The sequence below is a fragment of the Balaenoptera acutorostrata genome, chromosome 6 (genome assembly GCF_949987535.1).
Source record: "Balaenoptera acutorostrata chromosome 6, mBalAcu1.1, whole genome shotgun sequence".
Classification (NCBI taxonomy): domain Eukaryota; kingdom Metazoa; phylum Chordata; class Mammalia; order Artiodactyla; family Balaenopteridae; genus Balaenoptera; species Balaenoptera acutorostrata.
In genome coordinates this window covers 12,505,894-12,520,727 of record NC_080069.1, presented here as the reverse complement: position 1 = coordinate 12,520,727, position 14,834 = coordinate 12,505,894, and the positions used below count along the sequence as shown (strand labels likewise).

Below are 14,834 nucleotides of genomic sequence, written 5' to 3'. Positions count from 1 at the left end.
CACCTATTGAGATGATCATATGGTTTTTGTTTTTTTTTTTTTAAATATAAAGCAGTGGACTTATATTTGCATATTCATAGAATCTTGAGAGAGAAAGAATCTTTTTTTTTTTTAATTTTTATTTATTTATTTATTTTTGGCTGTGTTGGGTCTTCGTTTCTGTGCGAGGGCTTTCTCTAGTTGCGGCAAGCGGGGGCCATTCTTCATCGCAGTGCGCGGGCCTCTCATTACCGCGGCCTCTCTTGTTGCGGAGCACAGGCTCCAGACGCGCAGGCTCAGCAATTGTGGCTCACGGGCCTAGTTGCTCCGCGGCATGTGGGATCTTCCCAGACCAGGGCTCAAACCCGTGTCCCCTGCATTGACAGGCAGACTCTCAACCACTGCACCACCAGGGAAGCCCAGATCATATGGTTTTTATTCCTTAATTTGTTAATGTGATATATCACATTGATTGATTTGCATATACTGAAGAATCCTTGCATTCCTGGGGTAAATCCCACTAGATCATGGTGTATGATCCTTTTAATGTGCTGTTGGATTCTGTTTGCTAGTATTTTGTTGAGGATTTTTGCATCTGTGTTCATCAGTGATATTGGTCTATAATTTTCTTTTTTTATGATATCTTTTTATGGTTTTGGTATCAGGGTGATGGTGGCTTCGTAGAATGAATATGGGAGTGTTTCTCCCTCTGCAATTTTTTGAAAGAGTTTGAGAAGGATCGGTGTTAGCTCTTCTCTAAATGTTTGATAGAATTCGCCTGTGAAGCCATCTGGTCCTGGACTTTTGTTTGTTGGAAGATTTTTAATTATGGTTTCAATTTCATGACTTGTGATGGGTCTGTTTATATTTTCTAATTCTTCCTGGTTCAGTCTTGGAAAATTGTACCTTTCCAAGAATTTGTCCATTTCTTTATGGTTGTCCATTTTATTGGCATAGAGTTGTTTGTAGTAGTCTCTTATAATCCTTTGTATTTTTGCAGTGTCAGTTGTGATTTCTCCTTTTTCATTTCTAATTTTATTGATTTGCGTCCTCCCCCTTTTTTTCTTGATGAGTCTGGCTAAGGGTTTATCAATTTTGTTCATCTTCTCAAAGAACCAGCTTTTAGTTTTATTGGTCTTTGCTATTGTTTTCTTCATTTCTATTTCATTTATTTCTGCTCTGATCTTTATGATTTCTATCCTTCTACAGACTTCAGGTTTTCTTTGTTCTTCTTTCTCTAGTTGTTGTATAGTGTTAGGTTGTTTATTTGAGATTTTTCTTGTTTCTTGAGGTGAGATTGTATTGCTATAAACTTCCCTCTTAGAACTGCTTTTGCTGCTTCCCATAGGTTTTGGGTCATTGTGTTTTCGTTGTCATTTGTTTCTATGTATTTTTTTATTTCCTCTTTGATTTCTTCAGTTATCTCTTGGTTATTTACTAGCACACTGTTTAGCCTCCATGTATTTGTATTTTTTACAGTTTTTTTCCTGTAATTGATTTCCAGTCTCATAGCATTGTGGTCAGAAAAGATGCTTGATGTGATTTCAGTTTTCTTAAATTTTCTGAGGTTTGATTAGTGACCCAAGATGTGATCTGTCCTGGAGAATGTTTCACGTGCACTTGAGAAGAAAGTGTATTCTGCCACTTTGGGGTGGAATGTTCTATAAATATCAATTAGATCTGTCTGGTCTATTGTGTCATTTAAAGCTTGTGTTTCCGTATTTATTTTCTGCTTGGATGATCTGTCCACTGGTACAAGTGGGGTGTTAAAGTCCCCTACTATTATTGTGTTACTGTCAATTTCTCCTTTCATGGTTGTTAGCATTTGCCTTATGTATTGAGGTGCTCCTATGTTGGGTGCGTAAACATTTATAATTGTTATATCTTCTTCTTGGATTGATCCTTTGATCATTATGTAGTGTCCCTCCATATCTCTTGTAACAGTTTTTATTTTAAAGTCTTATTTTATCTGATACGAGTATTGCTACCCCAGCTTTCTTTTGATTTCCATTTGCATGGAATATCTTTTTCCATCCCTTCACTTTCAGTCTGTATGTGTCCCTAGGTCTGAAGTGGGTCTCTTGTAGACAGCGTATATATGCGTCTTGTTTTTGTATCCATTCAGCCAGTCTGTGTCTTTTGGTTGGGCCGTTTAATCCATTTACATTCAAGGTTATTATCGATATGTATGTTCCTATTACCATTTTCTTAATTGCTTTGGGTTTGTTTTTGTGGGTCTTTTTCTTTTTTTGTGTTTCCCACTTAGAGAAGTTTCTTTAGCATGTGTTGTAAAGCTGGTTTGGTGGTGCTGAATCGTCTTAGCTTTTGCTTATCTGAAAAGCTTTTGACTTCTCCATCGAATCTGAATGAGATCCTTGCTGGGTAGAGTAATCTTGGATGTAGGTTTTTCTCTTTCATCACTTTAAGTATATCCTGCCACTACCTTCTTGCTTGCAAAGTTTCCGCTGAAAAATAAGCTGATAACATTATGGGGATTCCTTTGTATGTTATTTTTTGTTTCTCCCTTGCTGCTTTTAATATTTTTTCTTTGGATTTAATTTTTGTTAATTTGATTAATATGTGTCTTGGTGTGTTTTTCCTAGGGTTTATCCTGTATGGGACTCTCTGTGCTTCCTTGACTTGGGTGACTATTTCCTTTCCCATGTTAGGGAAGTTTTCAACTATAATCTCTTCAAATATTTTCGCAGACCCTCTCTTTTTCTTTTCTTCTTCTGGGACCCCTATAATTCAAATGTTGGTGTGTTTAGGGTTGTCCCTGAGGTCTCTGAGATTGTTTTCAATTCTTTTCATTCTTTTTTCTTTATTCTGCTCCTCGGCAGTTATTTCTACCATTTTGTCTTCTAGCTCACTTATTCGTTCTTCTGCCTCAGTTATTCTGTTATTGATTCCTTCTAGTGTATTTTTCTTTTCAGTTATTGTGTTGTTCATCTCTTTTTGTTTGTTCTTTAGTTCTCCTAGATCTTTGTTAAACATTTCTTGAATTTTCTCAATCCCTGCCTCCATTCTATTTCTGAGATTCTGGATGATCTTTACTATCATTACTCAGAATTCTTTTTCAGGTAGATTGCCTATTTCCTCTTCATTTATTTGGTCTTGTAGGTTTTTACCTTGCTCCTTCATCTGTGACATATTTTTTTGCTGTCTCTTTTTTTTTTTTTTTTTTAATGAGTAGGATTGTGTTCCTGTCTTACTGGTTGTTTGGCCTGAGGCTTCCAACACTGGAGTTTGTAGGCTATTGGGTAGAGCTGGTTCTTGGTGCTGAGATGAGCAACTCCATGAGACCTCACTCTGATGAATATTCCCTGGGATCTGAGGTTCTCTGTTAGTCCAGTGGTTTGGACTTGGATCTCCCACCCCAGGAGCTTCGGCCTGACCCCAGGCTCATGAACCAAGATCCCGCAAGCCACTGGTTCACTTTGGGGTTCTCCCGTCTCCTTGGGCATCAGAGTCCCCCACCAGCAGCCGGCAGGCGCCCTAGTTGTGGGGAGACACCAACTCCGTGTCTTCCCACACCGACATCTTGACTTCTCCAGGGGTGTCTTTCAAATTGTTCTTTTTTTCTTGATTTGAACAATAGAGGAAGTATAGTTTTGAAATATTTTAGGGGTTAAACACTTGTGGTTAAATATTTTTAAGACATATCTGCTGTTCTCTTTGAGCATGCCCAGTGGGTCCTTTTCTGTAGATAATGTGCAGAAGAAGTACAGCATCTCTTACCTTCCCTTTAAGGAGCTCAGCATATGGGAGAGATGTTCACAGTAATGAACTTGGAAACATATGTGACTTTCCCACACACACCTCCAGTCTTTCTGGGCGCCTGATCTGCTTTTGTGACTTTCCCACACACACCTCCAGTCTTTCTGGGCGCCTGATCTGCTTTTGTGACTTTCCCGCACACACCTCCTGTCTTTCTGGGCGCCTGATCTGCTTTTGTGACTTTCCCGCACACACCTCCTGTCTTTCTGGGCGCCTGATCTGCTTTTGTGACTTTCCCGCACACACCTCCAGTCTTTCTGGGCGCCTGATCTGCTTTTGTGACTTTCCCGCACACACCTCCTGTCTTTCTGGGCGCCTGATCTGCTTTTGTGACTTTCCCGCACACACCTCCTGTCTTTCTGGGCGCCTGATCTGCTTTTGTGACTTTCCCGCACACACCTCCTGTCTTTCTGGGCGCCTGATCTGCTTTTGTGACTTTCCCGCACACACCTCCTGTCTTTCTGGGCGCCTGATCTGCTTTTGTGACTTTCCCGCACACACCTCCAGTCTTTCTGGGCGCCTGATCTGCTTTTGTGACTTTCCCGCACACACCTCCTGTCTTTCTGGGCGCCTGATCTGCTTTTGTGACTTTCCCGCACACACCTCCTGTCTTTCTGGGCGCCTGATCTGCTTTTGTGACTTTCCCGCACACACCTCCAGTCTTTCTGGGCGCCTGATCTGCTTTTGTGACTTTCCCGCACACACCTCCTGTCTTTCTGGGCGCCTGATCTGCTTTTGTGACTTTCCCGCACACACCTCCTGTCTTTCTGGGCGCCTGATCTGCTTTTGTGACTTTCCCGCACACACCTCCTGTCTTTCTGGGCGCCTGATCTGCTTTTGTGACTTTCCCGCACACACCTCCTGTCTTTCTGGGCGCCTGATCTGCTTTTGTGACTTTCCCGCACACACCTCCAGTCTTTCTGGGCGCCTGATCTGCTTTTGTGACTTTCCCGCACACACCTCCTGTCTTTCTGGGCGCCTGATCTGCTTTTGTGACTTTCCCGCACACACCTCCTGTCTTTCTGGGCGCCTGATCTGCTTTTGTGACTTTCCCGCACACACCTCCTGTCTTTCTGGGCGCCTGATCTGCTTTTGTGACTTTCCCGCACACACCTCCTGTCTTTCTGGGCGCCTGATCTGCTTTTGTGACTTTCCCGCACACACCTCCAGTCTTTCTGGGCGCCTGATCTGCTTTTGTGACTTTCCCGCACACACCTCCAGTCTTTCTGGGCGCCTGATCTGCTTTTGTGACTTTCCCGCACACACCTCCTGTCTTTCTGGGCGCCTGATCTGCTTTTGTGACTTTCCCGCACACACCTCCTGTCTTTCTGGGCGCCTGATCTGCTTTTGTGACTTTCCCGCACACACCGCCTGTCTTTCTGGGCGCCTGATCTGCTTTTGTGACTTTCCCGCACACACCTCCTGTCTTTCTGGGCGCCTGATCTGCTTTTGTGACTTTCCCGCACACACCTCCTGTCTTTCTGGGCGCCTGATCTGCTTTTGTGACTTTCCCGCACACACCTCCTGTCTTTCTGGGCGCCTGATCTGCTTTTGTGACTTTCCCGCACACACCTCCTGTCTTTCTGGGCGCCTGATCTGCTTTTGTGACTTTCCCGCACACACCTCCTGTCTTTCTGGGCGCCTGATCTGCTTTTGTGACTTTCCCGCACACACCTCCTGTCTTTCTGGGCGCCTGATCTGCTTTTGTGACTTTCCCGCACACACCTCCTGTCTTTCTGGGCGCCTGATCTGCTTTTGTGACTTTCCCGCACACACCTCCTGTCTTTCTGGGCGCCTGATCTGCTTTTGTGACTTTCCCGCACACACCTCCTGTCTTTCTGGGCGCCTGATCTGCTTTTGTGACTTTCCCGCACACACCTCCTGTCTTTCTGGGCGCCTGATCTGCTTTTGTGACTTTCCCGCACACACCTCCTGTCTTTCTGGGCGCCTGATCTGCTTTTGTGACTTTCCCGCACACACCTCCTGTCTTTCTGGGCGCCTGATCTGCTTTTGTGACTTTCCCGCACACACCTCCTGTCTTTCTGGGCGCCTGATCTGCTTTTGTGACTTTCCCGCACACACCTCCAGTCTTTCTGGGCGCCTGATCTGCTTTTGTGACTTTCCCGCACACACCTCCTGTCTTTCTGGGCGCCTGATCTGCTTTTGTGACTTTCCCGCACACACCTCCAGTCTTTCTGGGCGCCTGATCTGCTTTTGTGACTTTCCCGCACACACCTCCTGTCTTTCTGGGCGCCTGATCTGCTTTTGTGACTTTCCTGCACACACCTCCTGTCTTTCTGGGCGCCTGATCTGCTTTTGTGACTTTCCCGCACACACCTCCAGTCTTTCTGGGCGCCTGATCTGCTTTTGTGAGGGTGAGGACAGTGATGGCACACAGCAAAACAGGGAGTATGTGAGAATGCTGTGTGGGGTAGGAGTTCACATTCCCCTGCAGCACTGACTGCACAGTAGTTCATTTGCCCTCAAGAGGCTGGTCGGCTTTTGTACCTTGGAGGATCTCTTCCTTTTATGAATTTTCAGACTGTTTCTATTGCTGGTGTAAGTGTAACTGTTGTTATAGATGAATGTAGAAAAAAAAAAGGATTCTAAAAAGTAAAGTTGGTTTTATTACGTTGGGGTGTGGGGCTGGTTCCATCTTTTCCTTAACTTCCCTTCTGCTTCTGTTATATAAGGGTCAAACACTTGCTTGGCATGGGAAAGTAATATAAGGCCCTAATCCTTAAGAGTTAAACTGTTAGTAAGGGCATTTTAAAGCACTGGCAGCTTTGTGATTTGGTATATTACTGTATTTTGTATCTGAAATATCAGTAGAATTTTTTGTCTACCACAGCAGACCGTCTCAAAGGAGGTTGGCTCTGCTTTACTCTTTGGAGGGATCTGTTCTCTCTGGCTTGGCTTTGTCTAATCACTGGCCCAGTGATGTCCAGTCCTGCCCAGTGAGTAAACATATAAAGCCAGTTTAGCTGGCTGATGACTAGCTTTAAGTAAGTCAGTGATGATTTCAGGGTGTTAGGGAACTGTACACATGGACCTTTAGAGCCTTATACAGTGGGTGAAAATTTTCATTTGTACGTACAGTTCAGCCTGTGGACAAGTTGGTAGAGAACTGTTGAAACAGATGAAACATGGTATACTGTGTTTCCTTTCAGCATCTACATTGGAAAACGACTCAGCACGCCTTCTGCCAGCACCTACTGAGGGAAAAGAAGAGCCCCTGGGAAAGCGTGTGACTTGTGAAGTGGTGTATTGTCACAGTAGTTTATTTGAACTTGAGACCATTGTAAGCATGACCCAGCCTACACCCTATTTTTACATATCCAAGTTCCAGTAACTCTCAAATCCAGTATTTTATTCAAACTCTGTTGAGGCATTTTACTAACCTCATTCCCTTTTTGGCCTGTAAAACACTTTAGAATTTCCTAACAGAGTTTACTGTTGTTTAGAAATTTGCAAGGGCTTCTTTTCTGCAAATGCCACCAGCAGATTATAATTTTGTCAACAATGCTGTTGTCTCCTTTTAGTACCACCAGACTTAGACCTGCATCATTCATGGTATAAATTTTACTCTTGCAAGATAACTCCCATCTTTCTCTTAAAGCAAGACCAGGTTAGCAAATGATATAAAAGCTTTGATTTTTTTTTTTTTTCAAGACAAAGGCAAGCTTCTCTAAGCTTGAATTTATAGTTATTAAAAAAGAAAGCAAAAACAAACAAAATAGGACACAAGAAAAAAAAATATCCTGGGCAATAAAAAATTATTTAAAACCAGCTTTGGAGCCACTTTCTGTCTAAGCCTCTTAATGGCGCCTTTTTATTTGTGGGAGGGAAGCTATATAAATGATAGGTATAAAATAGAAGAACAAGAATACATCAGCAGATTTTAATACTAGTATGTTATAATGGTGTCTTTTCTATGGTGTAGAATCTTTATTTCTGGTAAGGAATGTCTCAGGCCTAGAAATCTATGAAGTTGCTTTGGGGACCTCTGTGTGTGTGTGTTTGGTATTTTTATGTTTATTAGCTGCATGTGAATTTTTCATGACTTTGAATTTTTTTCTTTCTTTCTTTATTTTTCCCTAAGAGGCTTTGGAATGAGTTCCAATTTGTGGTATAAATAAATACAGGCTTCTTGTTTTAGGAAGCATCACTTACACTCTGAAGCCTTTAAACTCTGAAGATAATTGTTTCAGAGTTATTTCAAGCACTCGGGCAACTTTGAAAACCAGACTTGGGTTGTGGGAACAGTTGACAGAGTTCTGAAGAGACGCCATTGGTTTTCTTCTGCTCTCTCCCTTTCTCATGTTTACTGTACAACCTGCCCAAGGCGATGTCTGTGATTGTGCAGGCGCTAGCCATTTCCTTCTCCTGTAGCCATCTTTTCAGTTATGTTCAACTCCTGAAGTTCCAGAACACTCAACAACTTCCTCTTATGATATACTTTTTGGTTCATTTCTCAAATGTGAAGCTTTAGGACCAAATTGTTAGAAAGCAACAGATTTACCAGTCATTTCAAGTAGGTTTATTGGCTTTCTGAACACACAGCATGATTCTGAAGGATACTATTATATGTTTTATATATAAATAATTACTGTTTATGGTATAAGCATTGAATATTTAGAGAACCATTGTTAATTTGAAGGCTAGCAATCTATTCAGTAAATAAGGAGTATCAGGTTGACTTGAATAAAAGCACTCTGACCACCAGGCTTGCTAGTTTGCAGAAACTCTCTGAGTCTTTTCTCTCTCACATGAAGTTTTGTAAAGTTGATGTGTTATAGTGGAAAATAACATACATATTAAACAAAAAAATTAATTTCTGACTCTCTTTTTTCAAGAATGTAGCTGGCTGTCTTTAAGAAAGATGATATATCCAAATAGTCTTCTGAATTCTTTGACTATGTTTTTCTTTCTAGATTTTGGTGTCTAAATAATTTTGGACATTTTTTTATTATTCCTTGTTTCTATCTTATTCACAAATCTGACAACACTTGACTTGCCTTCTGTAACCTATTTATTTCAAGTCTTCATATTTCTTTGGGAAGAAAGTCAATCTGCTGGCCCGCTGACTTTGAAAAGCCTGAATAAAGTTGGAAAAGCCAGTAAAGTTAGGAGAACTAAAGAGCTAAACTGTTCTAATATACAATTTGTATTACAGTTGGTATCATGGGAGGGAGAAGTAAAATTATACTTAAAGAAAAGCAGCTTTTTACAGGCAACACATTACTCTCTTTTGAAATTCAGTAGTAATCCTGTCAGGTGTGTGGCTGAATTTGGGTATATTTGTGGTTTCTTTCCAACATTGAAAATAAATTTAGTCCTGCCCTTTTTCTTAAAATAGCTGTGAAATTTTGGACTATTCCTTAAAACATGAATACATGATGACAGTAGAACTTAATCATAGGATGAAATCATGCAGTATTTATTGATAACCCTAACATCTGGGATAAATGTTTATGTTCCTACCCAGATTTGTGTTGAATGGAAACAGATTGTGTGATTGGAAAGGAGAATTCGACAGTTAACAGTTGACATTTTTAAGATTAATGTTTAGAAAGCTTTACACCTGTTTACAATTTTAGGACGAAAAGGCAGTCTTCATTTTTCTTACGTTTGATGAAAACTGGCTTAAGATATTTGTAAATATAATCAAGAGCAGAACTGCACAAACTTGCACATGGAAAAGTGCAGCAAGTTACTTTGATTGCAGTAAAAACATCTATTCTAAAAAATGAAAACTGAAGACTTAGATGAATTTTCAAGTGAACCAGTTGTTGAAATTATCGGAATTAACTGAGCCAAAGTGATTATGCATTCTTCATCTATTTAGTTAGCACTTTGTATCATTATATACAGTTTACAATCCATGTATAACTTGTAGCTACAAACATTTTGTGCCATTAAAGCTCTCACAAAACTCTTTCTGTCAGTACGTTATTTTATGTCCCGTGTGTTGCCTGGGAGTTCAGGGGAAAGGAGGCCTTACCTGTGTACATACACGTTTTCCATAGTTGAGTTCCTCAAACCCTAGAGGACCTGCCAGTGTGCCAATGACATAGGCGTGGACGATATTCCTGCCCTCCTGAGGCTGCCACACTCGGGGGACATCCACCACACGATGTAATTATTCATCGTGTATGAGGTACAATGGGGCCATAACCATCAGAGCATTTGTTCTGCCAGAGGGCATCAGGGCTCACAGAGGAGGGGGTCTATTGAAGGATGAGTAAGTGTTCAACAAATGCAAAAAGGAATTACAAGCATGCCCGCAGCTGACACATGTGAAAATACATTCCGGAAATAACGAAGCTCACTGTGGCTGGAAAACAACGGTGGGTAGAGAGGACACTGAAAATGTAGTGAAGTGTTGAACCAAACTGAAGTTTACATGCCCTCGGGGGTTGAACTTCTTTGGATAGTCATTGGGTTACTTTTGAGGGGTTTATTTAAAGCAGGGAAATGCTTGAAGACTTAAGTTGTAGATGGTTATGAAAGAGTGAAGCAAAGAGAACCAGAGGCCAGGAGACCCGTGAGTTCTCTGAGGAAGGAATAGGAACCTGCCCTCAGCTGTAACCCTAGGGATGGGAAAGGTGGGCCGGGGTAGATTTGGGAGACAAAGCCGAGTCAATGGTAAGGAGATGGTTGAGAAAGGAAGAAGGCATGTGACATTAATGTGATGATGCCATTAACTGAGAAAGTGAGAACCAGAGGAGGAATGGAGTGGTAGGGGGAGAGAAAGATGATTTCAACTTTGAATACATTTGACCTGGTTTGAACATAACCAGCAGACACTTCTTAAATAGAACTAGAACTCAGGAGAAAAGTCTGGAGTGGAAATGGAAACACTGAGACATGCATGTGTATTATATTTGAAGATTTGGCCATGAGGACAGATGAGAAGTCGGCAAAGTAGTGGGGAAGGGCAGCATTTGAAGACTGAGCAGAAGAGAAGCTGGAAAAGGTGAGTGATGTAAATAGTGTGGTAGGAGAACCACTCCTCCCCAAAAAGAGGTGGTAACCAATCCTGTCCAATTTAGTGGTTAAAGAGGGTGAATTGAAGGGTAGCTTTTGAACTGGGCAGTTGAATCACTGCTGATCTTTGCAAGAGCGTTTCTGTCGGAGCAAAAGAGGGGTCCCAGGTTAAACTGAATTGGGTCAATGAATGAATAGCAACTAAGAAGTGTTGACTTTTCTTGGTCAATTTGGAGATGAAGAAAGTGAAGGGGAAGATTTCCCAGAGGAGACCGGTTGGTAGGATTGTTTGCTTAGGTTGGGATATAGAGAGAGGAGGAATGAGTTTGTAGGCTAAGGAGGAAGTGCAAAGGGAAATATTGAAGATGCGGGGGAGCCGATAACAAAGTCCTGGAGGGAGTAGGCAGGATATATTAAGGACTCAGAGGGGAGATTTACCTTGGAAAGGGGGAGAGGGACTTTTGGAATCACTCAAAATTCACAAAACCCAAATACTTACAATAGGAAATAAAGAGGTAGGTGAGAAGAGGTGAAGAGAGATCTGTGAGGGGGTGAAGGAGCCGTAAATTGAGGAAATCCACATCTGACGGGCTCCGTTTTCTCCATGAACACTAGGTCTTTGAAGATGAGGATGGTGGTGGAGGCTGAAGGAGGTTGGAACTGTTTTCCATCAATATCTCCTGATCTAAAAGGAGCCAGAACTAAAGCTGAGACTCTTGGAGCCTTTTAATTGCTCTTGGCATCTTTCCCCAGTGTACCTTGATGTTGAGCAGCCTTGAAGCCCAGACCGGGCTCTGCCACCTTTCAGCCTCGTCAGTGCTTTTGCGATTTCAGCTGTCTTGGATTGGATTCAACTAAATGATCTCTTGGGACTTTTTAATCCTATAATTGCTGTCAGTAAATTACAGTTCAGTCTAAAAAGCAGGATTGAGAATGGCTGAATGATGAATAGGCATTATGAACATCTTATAAGTATTACTTTATATTTGTTAGTGGAACAAGAAAACGTGTTTTTCTGAGCGTCTCCTTTATGTCTCTTGGTAAATGGACAAGATAACAAACCAGAATGCAGAGGAAAAGCTATAAATTCTGGGTGCCAATGAGCGAGGATTCCAAATCACAAATGATTTAAATCTTTAATCAGTTTGTAAGCCCCATGCCTGACATTTAAACTTTTACATGTTTTAGCCCTGGGATGATTTATTGTACCTCTGCTCTACGAGGGGTATGAAGTTCAAAGTCATAATCACTTTTCTAGATTAATTATAAAATTTAATGAAATCTTTGGAGTGGGGAGAAAAATTTGTAAAGATTGCCATGTCATCTACTTCATTTATTATTATTTCTCACTTAGAAACACAAATAGAAAGGTCATGAAATTAGCCAGTTTATAAATTCAAATCAAGGGAAAAATAGTTTCCGACAAAGGCCTCATTTCTCCAGCTAAGACAGAAAGCGCTCAGTCAGAAGTCAATGGACAGGGCTTCCCTGGTGGCGCAGTGATTAAGAATCCACCTGCCAATGCAGGGGACACGGGTTTGAGCCCTGGTCCAGGAAGATCCCACATGCCGCGGAGCAACTAAGCCTGTGCACCACAACTACTGAGCCTGCGCTCTAGAGCCCGCGTGCCACAACTACTGAAGCCCGCACGCGTAGAGCCCGTGCTCCACGACAAGAGAAGCCACTGCAATGAGAAGCCCGCGCACCGCAACGAAGAGTAGCCCCCGCTCACTGCAACTAGAGAAAGCCTGCACACAGCAACGAAGATCCAACACAGCCAAAAATAAATAAATTCAAGTCCTATAAATAACTGGAAAGAGCTTTTGAGCTGTTTCCAAGGGTTTTGAATAAGAGCTAATGGATGGTGAAGCTGCTGATCAATTCTTAGACTTTGAAATGCAAATTTGAAGTTTGCCTAAGTGAAATGAGGCTGGAAACTTGGGGTGAGGGCAGAAGGGTTACAAATCACATCAGAAATCATTTGCTTACCACTTAGTAAAAGATACACCCCCTGCAGTTCGTAGCATTTTTTGAAATGCTCAACAAACAAAAACGTCTTTACTTTCTCAACCTCGATGAATTTGACTTCCACTTAATGTCCTGTTCCCTACTTTCACTACTAGCATGAATATGGAAAAACTGTGGATATATTGAATAAGGAAAGAAACCACAGATTTTTTTTAAAAGGAGCTCCAAAAGCGATTCTGCTGCACAGCCAAGATGTGGACTCACTGACCCACAGGTACTTAGGAAGGATGCCCACAGCTACAATCAAGGCAGATCTCTACTGGACTTCAGGCCTGTGTATCCAGCTACCACGGACATTTTAAACTTCTTATGTCCTAGACTCATCTTGCCCATCTTTCCTGCTGTGTACCCATCTTCTTATGTTGTCTGGGAATTACACAAGTATCCCTTCAGTTGCCCAAACCGGAAACTTGCCAATTATTTTCCTTCCCCACTTCTCCAGTCAGTCACCACGGCCTGTCAATTCCACCTTCAAAATAGCCCCACCTACTCCTCCCCACCTTCCCCTACCTTAATCCAGGCCGCCCCCCAACCCCCTTTGTTGGGCCACTGCAAGAGCTTCCTGACTGGTCTCCATGGCAGCCAGAGTAATTGTTCTAAAATACAAATCCGATCAGACCGTGGTGTCACCCTTAAATGGTTCCCCATTGTCTTGAGGGCAAAGTTAAAGTTCTCTAAGGTTGCTGCCAGGCCCTTCTTCATCAGGCTCTGCCCGTCTCAGCCTCACGTCTCCCGTGGCTGTTCTCCACTCCCTCCCCCAACACAGGTCAGACGGAACAGATCTTCATGCTCTTCTAACTCCTGGCCTTTGTGAATACGGTTTCCTCTGCCAGGATAGCCCTTTCCCCACCCCTCCCTCTCACTCTTCATTTTTCAGGGCAGCTCAGCGTTCATTTCCTCTGAGAAATCTTCTTTGATGGCTGTCACACACGCTCCACACCCGAGTGGACTGAGTGCCTCTCCTGTAACCTCCCGGAACAGTTGGCATCTACCTCCATTGTGGCACAGTTCACCCTGAAATATGATGGTCTTCTTCCATGTCTTCCGCCCTCATAGACCTTGAGGCGCTCTAAGTTAAGTCCTGTATCTGGTTTGTTTTCCACCATGTCCCAGAACTGACGGTGCTTTTCACCGCATGCATGCTAAACATAGTGAAAATTACTGAATTTTGTTTTCAACACACACACACAGCTAGTTTCAGGCTAGTTTTATTGAATTTACCTGAAGTGGAATAGCAGGTATTTGGAGATAACTTAAGAATTCGGAAGGATTGAACTCTAGGGAAGTTGCATAGAATGGCAGCAGATTTTTGAAAAACTTCATTTTGGAGAGAGAAGAGGAAAATGTTTAAAAAACACTTAAGGGAAAGAACAGAGCTTGTGGAAACTTGAAATCTGAAGCAACATGGGTCAAACTGATTATTTAAACATCTGGTTAAACCTAGAATCTTCTCTTGTATCCTAGCTAGTGTGCCTTGTGAGTTCTGTGTTAGAACTGTCACATGCAAAAGCAGCTCTGTGTCATCACTGATTTTAAAAAATGGGATTAGAGCTACCACAGGGTTGGCTTGCATAATGTTAAACGTGGGACTGATTACTTTTCAACTTGTAACATTGTTTATGGCTTGGGATTGCATTAGATGGCTTGAAATGAGATGGCTGGCCATTGGAGGTGTTCGGACTAAAATTCAGCCTACAGAAAATGGTGTGGCAAGTTTGAGACTTTTTTTTGTAAAGGTTGTACTCCATTTATAGTTATTATAAAATATTGTTTATATTCCCCGTGTTGTACAATATATCCTTGTAGCTTATTTTGTACATAATAGTTTGTACCTCTTCCTCTCCTACCCCTATAGTGCCCCTCCCCTGCCACTGGTACCCACTAGTTTGTTCTCTCTCTCTGTGAGTCTCTTTTCTGTTATATTCACTAGTTTGTTGTATTGTTTACATTCCACATATAAGTGATATCGGACAGTATTTACCTCTCTCTGTCTGACTTATTTCACTTAGCATAATGCCCTCCAAGTCCATCCATGTTGCTGCAGATGGCAAAATTCCGCA

At 42.2% G+C, this 14,834-nt stretch overlaps 1 protein-coding gene across 3 annotated transcripts in view; it reads left to right on the top strand.

The window, feature by feature from the left end:
• The window catches only part of BNIP3L (BCL2 interacting protein 3 like), a 31,366-nt gene extending 21,672 nt beyond the window's left edge, over nucleotides 1–9,694 (top strand). For all 3 annotated transcript variants that reach the window (XM_007192755.3, XM_007192757.3, XM_007192759.2), the window contains exon 6: nucleotides 6,927–9,694. In XM_007192755.3, coding sequence (XP_007192817.1) covers nucleotides 6,927–6,975 — 49 coding nt within the window. In that variant the 3' untranslated portion in view covers nucleotides 6,976–9,694. The remainder of the gene's footprint in view (nucleotides 1–6,926) is intronic.
• The last annotated feature ends 5,140 nt before the right edge of the window (nucleotides 9,695–14,834 follow it).